Below are 9,452 nucleotides of genomic sequence, written 5' to 3'. Positions count from 1 at the left end.
CTGCACCTCAAAATGTCGAGATATTACCTGGAATTTATGATATACCTTGTTATCTGGAAAGCTAAGTCAAATTAACAAACAAACTGATGTCATCCATAGATAGCGATAGTTTGTAGGCCGAATTGCCGGCCACATGTGGAGTATAATTATTGCTCTCATGTCCGGTCTGGTGCACCAGTATCAGCTCTAACCATATGAAGGCGTAGGTACCACGCACATATTCTTGAGTTCGTTCATTCGCTTTACCTATTACATCACCCCGCGTTTAGGATCACGAGGAAGATTCCGAAGAATTAATTATTCACCTCAGGAAAATTTATTGAACCAGGCGTTTCTTTGGCAAAAATTTATAATTATTAATTGTTGACTCTCGTTCCAGAGTTGGGTGGGCGAGCTTTTGTAGATGCCTCGAGTAGAAGCGAAACGGGTGTCGAATTTGTTTCAGCAGGGTTTCAGATTACCAACTAATGCGGTCGGACCTACAGTTCAGTGGAAACCGATTTTACGGTGGAGGACGCGTTTAACACCTTACTCCAGGCCATGCTGCATTCTGTATGTAGACTATTAACGCCAAAGGTCATTATAACGATTAAATAAATTGGTATTTGACTTTAATTATCGCTGAGTTCCTGCATCGCACCATATACCACAAGCTTACAAACATCCTATAGATACAGTGCGAATCAATCTTACGGCCGTTCCCATATTCAGTCTATCTCCGGTTGTGGCCTACTTGAGATAACAATCTTAACTATCGTTGACTTTTCTGTCCCAATAAACTTATCGACGGTAACTCACCTTATCCGTACATGCTGTCTGTCAATGGGAGGACGTATAGCTTACCAGCGATAGAAGTTTGTTTGGAAATTGCACTTCACGCGTCCCAATATAAGGCGATAAGAATCACTTATCGGGTATATTGGGACAGCTTCAGAGTATTGACAGCTAATTACTGACAGTAGAAGGTAGTAATTTATCTCTATCTGTAGATATAATATTGGGAACGTAGAGTAATTCTGGTAAAATGAAAGGTGATATTTCAGATAGTGGGTTGTGGTGTGATATTAGAATTAGGTGGTAAAAATCGCTTAAATGGTTGTAGCAGCGTCGTGAGGCGAGTCGTTCCTTTTCTTGAAATATAAGTCCTATGGTATATTTCTATGGGGCAACGCTGCCGATATTAATACAATCCTTGTGCTGCAAAAGAGGGCTATTCACGCTATTTATTACCTAGGTCCTAAAGAATCATTGTGAGAAAAATTTATTTGATTTCAGAGACTTCGTCCAGAAATTAAACAAAACAACTCTAGGCTTAGTTGTTTTAGGTGGACTAATTGCATTTGAAGGTGAAAACAGGCGGAAAGAGTGGCTGGCCCTTGGAAATTCGCAATAAGAGTAGGTAGAATGTGTGGAATTTTAAGGTTCCGGGAATTTTTATATTGTGATTTGAAGTGGTAAGGATTAGGTTTTTAATTATTTGTAGGTACGAGCGACGCGAAATGGTTTACATACACTTCTAATGTAGAGTATTACCTATGTTCTAAAGGTTATTAGAGATTAGGTACATATTACATACTATGAGTCTCAAGAACTACGAAATACGTACCATATTGGTTCGGTACTACTGCATTGCACATGTAGGATGCTATTAAATAACTAATAAAGTTATAACAAACAAGACTTAATCTAACATTGTAAATAATAAATATAATAATCCTATGGATAAATAAAACTAAATGTTTAGTAAAAATATTATTTGTACTGAAATAAATTGAACACTTATTCTTACAAAATCAGTTGCCTTAAAGTAATTAATATATATTATTATGGTCCTGAAAATACACTCCATAGATCTTGAGTGTTAAGCGTCAGTTAAATTATTATGTAGATATTATTACATTGTCACATGCTATGGTTTTCACTGATCGACAATATGCTAATGATTGTTAAATATAATTTGTACTTGACAACAAGATCTATCATAATCTTTAACTCTAACTGACCAATTTGGCACTTGGATATAAAAAAGTAGGATAATATTTTATATGTCTTGATAGTCTCTTGCTGTTAGACATCCGATATAAACAGGCCAGGTTTAATACTTAAGTGTGTGTGACAAGCTGCATCTTACCCTCATAATTTGTATGACACTTTAGTGTTAGTGTGTGTGCATTGCTAAGATAGAGGTTAACTGTAAACCCATTTTTTTTCAATGTTTTCACAGCTCTCATAGTCTATCATATCATATATTAAGCAGTGGGAGGCTCCTTTGCACCAGATGCTGGCTATATTACGGGGACCACAACGGCACCTATTTCTGCTGTGAAGCATTACTGTGTTTCATTCTGAAGGGTGTCATAGCTAGTGAAATTACTAGGCAAATGAGACTTGACATCTTATGTCTCAAGGTGATGATCACAGTTGTAGTGCCACTCAAAATTTTTGGGTTTTTCAACAATCTTGAGTGGCACTGCATTGTAATGGGCAGGGCATATCAATTACCATCAGCTGAACATCCTGCTCGGCTTGTCCCCTATTTTCATATATTTTTTTAATCTAGATGAATAAATGATGTCAGGCTAGTATATATACAAACTCTTTCACTAGATCTAATGAAAACACTAATCATTAATTTCTATAACAGGATCAGGAGTATTAAGCACTACACAGTCATCAACTTCCTTGACATTGTTATTGTCACCATTCCTTTGAAAAACCTTGTTCATGGCAGCTGTAACCTCATTTAACTTATATTGTACTATATAACAGCCAACAGCCCATTTATCACTATTAATTTGCTGCATCCATTTCTTAATTTCAGCACTCACAATTTCAACTGTATTGCAGTTCTGAGTGTTAAGCACTATTGTATACCTAAAGTACATTATCCTTTCAACTATATTTAGGATATCTGAATAAAATTGAAGCGAATTTGAAACATTTATGAGTTTTGGTGTACCAAAGTCTGTAAATATCCTAAATAACTCAGTTGCTATGTCACCTTTACTCTGTGATGTCAGTGGTCTCAATAAAATATAATTAGTGGCTAGATCCTCATAAATTAAAATATCTGTGAAAGTATCTGTGACATTAGCTTGCGGTGAATAAGGTTTCTTAATTATGTTAAGAAATATTGCATCATTGAACACAGAAGCACCTTGACCTGCAATTTTTGATAATGTTTGATCTTCCCTGTTATAATTACAGACATTACAACAATCTAGAAATGTTTGTAAACTGTAAGTTGTAAAGAAATATGTAGTGTTAAGTAGGTTGCACATAGCAGCTAAGTTACTGTGATTGCTAAGAACAACATGTGCATCAACAAAAGCATCAAATGCATCATCATAAGGCAAAACCTCCAAAGGTTTTTCTTGACCCAGAACTACTAAAATAGAAGTGTCTTTATCCTTCACTACTACATATGGTTCCATACATCGAAGAAATTCATTTTGGCTGCTTGATCTAACTTTTGGATCCAATTTAGATGTATCAAGCAACTTATCTATGTCATCTCGAGTCCAAGAAACGGGATCGCTTCGTTTAGTGTATTTCTTCATTCGAAATAAATACTTTGACTTCACTCCTGGGTAGTCGAACTCTATCTTGGTTTTCATGACGTATTTTGGTAGAGAATAAAGAATTGTGTATATACATGATATGGCATACAGCACAGATTTCACTTTAACTTTACATTTCGTACGATAAGTTAAATTCCTTATTCCAATGGGTATAAAATAGAACTGTTAGTTAAACTCCAATTCTTCCTGTTCACAACTTCAATAGGTAGGTAGTAGCGACCTACGGTGTTTATTACTGAGTTTGTAGTTTAAAAATCAAAAATTTTATTTACTTACTATCTATCTATCTATCTATAATAAATTATATTTAGTGACAAATGGCTGAACTGATGTAAATTCAAAAATGTAATATTAATTATTATTTCACAAATTTACAAAAGGTAAATAAATTATTATAAAATACGAAGAATATACTACTCTCAAGTATCAACCGATAGATCAAATATGACAATTGATATTGACGGTTGACGCCGTTGAAATTTAGTGACGTTGTCCGTCGAGTCCTCGAGGACTATCTCAAGAAAGGGATGCCTAAAAAACTATATTGTATCGATATATCGCTCCGTAAAGGTATCGAATTCATTTTTATAGATACGCGATATTATCGCTTACCCATAAATCTATATATATTCAGCTTTACAAACCCTCATACGTCATACTCTATACGTCGCTTGAGGGATATATTATTCCATCTCGTGAGCTTACTAAATTTGTGGTACTCAAATTTACAATTCACAAGTCGATGCAACCGATGCATTTTAAATGGTGACATGGAGATCTCAACACAACCATATAGCTAGCTATATATCCAACTATTTGCTATATACATATATATTCATAAGCTTGGTTATGATCTCGTAAACGAGACACTATGCGGTGTGCCTCCAATTTCTTCTAAGATATCTATAATACAACCGTCACTTTCATTCTCATTTGCATCATTAGTCCGTGAAGATGAAGCTGCTGTATTAATATTACGCATTGAAGAAAAACACATAAAAATACTAATGTGTTCTAGTGTTTCGTGTTCGTATCGATATCCATATTGTTGAAATCATAATTTTGCGCGGTGGCCATGTTGGATTTAAAAATTATCCCAACTTCGTTCTCTGCACTCTCGAGAATCTCGTATACGATACCCATATTGTTGAAATCATAATTTCGCACCGTGGTCATCTTGGATTTAAAAAATTATCCAATATTCGTTTTCTGCACCCTCGAGAACCTTGGATACGATATCCATATTGTTGTAATCTAAATTTTGTGCGGTGGCCATCTTGTATTTTAATAAAAAATGATCCCAAATTCGTGTCTACTTGCAAAGAGGATATCACATGTCAGTAAATACTACGTAAAGAGAGGCGGAACTGGCTAATAAGTAAAAAATTGAAATTTAGTTTAGTAGGAACCGTGCAATAAGATTTGAAATTATAATTAAGGCGATGAAATATAACGTAGTGGATTTCGGCTATCTTCGTTTTTTACAAGATTAGAGCCGTTATCTGTCAATCTATCCATCACTACACGTTTAATACATTCCATGCATTTTGCTTTTTTCTTTGAGTAGCTACTTGAGGAGTGTTTAAATTCTCTTTGTTACAGAGTTCCTCTAGGCTGCCTACCTGATAAAACTTAAGTTTAAACATAAATCGAATAAGTATAATGATCGTGATAATGTTGATAAACAACTTGTAATTAATATATTTTAATACTTCACTATACGTTGGGAAAAAAGATTTAGAGATTCAGAGACCTATTTGATTTCCTGTAACTTGAAGATTGGTACCTAGGTATTTATTAATTCAAATTCAGGTGCATACTGCCGAATATGAACGTTTAAAAACCAAACAAAGTAAAATGATTCATAGTATTACCTACACTGTGCACTGGATAATAGTTACCTACTAAAGTAAGATAAAGAATATCAGCAATCAGAGTAGTATATTATTTGGTCATCATATCACCATGGCAGCTCCAGATAACATCACTGTTAAGATTGAAAGCTCTGATGATGATGTAGAAGAAATTCAAATATTAGCGGGTAGTTCTCAAGGTAAAAGCTCTGAAGGAGACCATCCTGATCCACTACAGCTAGACTTTAATTACACAGAAACCAAAAAAGAATATATGTCACTTCTTAATAACATTTTCAACCACAAAATTAATCATGTTGACCCTTGGACTGCATATAGCTATAAAAAAATATTGTCACAGGCAATGTTTTCAAGATCCCCAGAGGTACTTAAATATGAAGTGATAGTAAATGACATGGTTCAATCTTTAGTACTATCTGGGACAACAACTGAGGTATTAACATATGAAAATTGCTTCGATGTTTTTGTTGATGCACATATACATGCTACTAATCATGGGGGCTATCAGGAAATGAAAAATTTATTGAATGGCTATTATGTATATGAAAAGAAGTGCTTACATAATTTTCTTCGCTCTTGCACATCATGTAAAGAATTGTACAAACCTAAAGAAGAAGAATATATTGAAATCAATAAAAGTAAATTCAATCAATTAGTACAACTTGACTATAAAGATATGAGGAGCATTCCAGGAAAATTCAAATTTATTATGACATATACTGACAAAGCAACAAATTTTGTTCTGGTTAGACCTTTATTAACCTGTGATAGTGAGTGTATAGCAATGGAGTTATTGAAAATATTTGTAGATTTTGGACCGCCTAAGGAGATTTATACTATGAATATACAAAAAACATACAAAGCCATAGAAATTGTACAGGCAACACTACAATTTAAATGTTCTATTCGGGATACTGACAGTCACAGTGATATAACAAATCAGGTGTATTCAAAAATACACAGTTGGGCACTTGAAAATAACTGTTCAAATTGGGGATACAGCTGTTGGCTTATACAACATCAAATGAACACAGAAGGTAAAAATAATCCAATGAAGAAAATATTTGGCCGATGCACACCAAGTTTGGTGCTAGAAAAATTAGTTGATAAGGCTGGTGGTGCTGAAGATCTTAGTAGTGATGAAGAAGATGTTGCAAAAAAGAATAAACAATATGTTAATGACAAGGTCCCCAAGACAAAAAAATTACACTGTGGACAGTGCAAGGCCATAATGTATGGACCTGGCAGTGACTGCTTTAGCTGTAAGATGACCTGTCATGGATGTTGTGGTGTACGAATCAAAAATGACAAGTCTGATAGTAGTTATTTTTACTGTACCAAATGTCAAAATTATAAATTACGTCATGAAGGAAAAGTTTCTGTGTGATTTGCGTATCTAGTGTACTAAACCATTTACTATTTGAAATTAAATACAAATATCAAACAAAAAATGTTTATGGAATTTTGTTACCCAAACATGTACAACAATATTCCTAACTGGAACTTCATTAACATTATAGCACATGTAATGTCCATAATAATCGATTTTATTTAAGAGGAACTTTCAATCGGTTTAATACATCAAAATAGTTTGAGTTTAAATATTAATTATTCCTTTTCTATATAAAATCTTTATATATATAAATTATGTAACACATTGTTTGTCTGTGATGGACTAAATTAATGAACGGATTTTAATGGGGATTACTTCATGGAGTGCATTTTGCTCCAACTTGAGAGATATGATACTTTTTATTTCGATTTGGGACCCATAATTATTTTTATTTCCAATATTTATTTTGTATGGACATATTTTCTATGAGATAATTTAGTGACACACGGTTTGACAGTTTCGCTGTGAAGCAATTTCATTATAACAACAGGGAACATTTTTTACGAAATAATTCTTGATGTTTTGAAATATTATTGGCAAATTCTTATAAAAGTTCAGCTAGTAAATATATAAATAATAAATCAATCAATTAGAAATATTTATACATATAATAACTTGCTGTTCCCGCCCGCTTTGGTGGGCAAATTTTAAAAAGAAATAAATTATATTTTATTCTTATAACAAATACAACAAAAAAAATACATAGCCATAAACCATCTAGGATAAATTTAGCATTGAATGGACCACCGTTACTTCCAAGTTTCATGTCGATAAGATCAATGGTTTAGGTGTGAAAGAGCCTCAAACAATGACCATTTTCATTATATATAGGTACTTAGATTATTAATAGAATTGATTTATTTTTATGATTAGCTTAATAACGTAAACTATACTCATATGGTGAATGGGTCAACATCCTTGATCTCAAGAAGATATTAAAGTATCAAAATATCGAAAATTTATGTGTGCCTTAATGTAGGGCATATGTCACCATCTACAACCAAACTTTGCAATGAGCATACTTTTTTCTCATTTCATTTGTATTTTGAAAAATACAGTCAATATGAATGTTAAAAATTATACTGGTAAAGAGCTGGAAATTTCTTAAATATGAATTAGTTGAACTATCCATGAGCCCACAATAGGCTCAGAGATGACAGCCACTGGACCAGAACCAACAGCCCCCCTCTCCTTTGGAAGGCCTGTATGAGTCATGAGTAGGGTTGCCAGCCCTAACATATAATATAGTATCCAACTATTTAAAGTGCCTACCTATAATTATTTTAAAAATATAATATAGAAACTTCAGCATACAGAGTGCATATTTTCTGTGATAAAGTGGAAAGATGAGCGCATTAGAGCCATTATTGGTCTGATAAAAGTAGAGTTACTGGTGTTCTGTAACTCAAAATTATATTGTGTTGATAATTAAGAAGGGTTCAAAATAAAAACTTTTAAAATCTTTAATTCAAATTCAAATATTTTTATTCAAAATAGGATCAAAATCACTTATTGAACATCAAAATTTACCACCCATTCCAAAATGAATGCCTCAGGCCTGAGAAGAACGGGCGCAACAAACTCAGCAGGCTTTTTTTCTGTCAAAAAAATATGTTTACAAAGTTATATTGTACAAAAAAACATATTATTTAATAGCCTGAGGCCGGTCGTTCCATTCCCAATCTGTGGTATCATTAAGAAAGTCGTTTATGTTATAGTAAACTTTACCACACAAACGTTTCTTAACAATTCTTTTGAATAACGTAATCCTTTTGTTTTGAACATTTTCTGGGATCCTGTTGTAAAAGCATATACATCGCCCCACAAAAGACTTGCTAACTCGACTTAGCCGAGTAGTAGGCATTATAAGCTTATGTCTGTTTCTGGTGTTAACATTATGGTACTGACAGTTGTAGCAAATTCACTTATGTGCCTATGAACATACATTACATTATCAAGAATATATTGAGAAGCAACAATCAATTACTTTGAATTTTGCTCTCATTGATTCCTTAGGGCCTAGGTTATAAATAGCACGAATAGCCCTCTTCTGCAGCACAAATATAGTATTAATATCGGCAGCGCTGCCCCACACCAATATACCATAGGTCATAATAGTATGGAAATTATTAAATGTTAATTGTCTAATCTTTTTAATCGCGTATGCTGCAGAACCAAATCTGTTCGCCAATCCTACAATATGGGGGCCCTATTGTAATTTGGAATCCAGAGTAATGCCAAGAAATTTAGCAGATTCCACCGGTTTTATCACCTCTCCGTTTAACAAAACACTTGCCTAGGTTATAAATAGCACGAATAGCCCTCTTCTGCAGCACAAATATAGTATTAATATCAGCAGCGCTGCCCCACACCAATATACCATAGGTCATAATAGTATGGAAATTATTAAATGTTAATTGTCTAATCTTTTTAATCGCGTATGCTGCAGAACCAAATCTGTTCGCCAATCCAAATATATAAAATTTACCGTACCAAATGTCAACATTTTTGACATTTGGTACGGTAAATTTTATATATTTCGTTTTCTTGCTATAAAACAATAGGTTATTAGCGCTTACGTTTGTTCCTGGTGTTAACATATTG

The 9,452-nt window shown here is 33.6% G+C and overlaps 1 protein-coding gene across 1 annotated transcript; it reads left to right on the top strand.

The window, feature by feature from the left end:
* Positions 1-5,223: 5,223 nt before the first annotated feature.
* LOC126976368 (uncharacterized) lies at positions 5,224-6,906 on the top strand. Its single transcript, XM_050824671.1, has one exon. It carries the CDS (start codon positions 5,547-5,549, stop codon positions 6,840-6,842), a length of 1,296 nt encoding a protein of 431 aa, XP_050680628.1. The 5' UTR covers positions 5,224-5,546; the 3' UTR covers positions 6,843-6,906.
* The last annotated feature ends 2,546 nt before the right edge of the window (positions 6,907-9,452 follow it).

This window comes from Leptidea sinapis, chromosome 40 (assembly GCF_905404315.1).
Source record: "Leptidea sinapis chromosome 40, ilLepSina1.1, whole genome shotgun sequence".
In the NCBI taxonomy this organism is placed as follows: domain Eukaryota; kingdom Metazoa; phylum Arthropoda; class Insecta; order Lepidoptera; family Pieridae; genus Leptidea; species Leptidea sinapis.
This window is presented reverse-complemented; position numbering and strand designations above follow the sequence as displayed.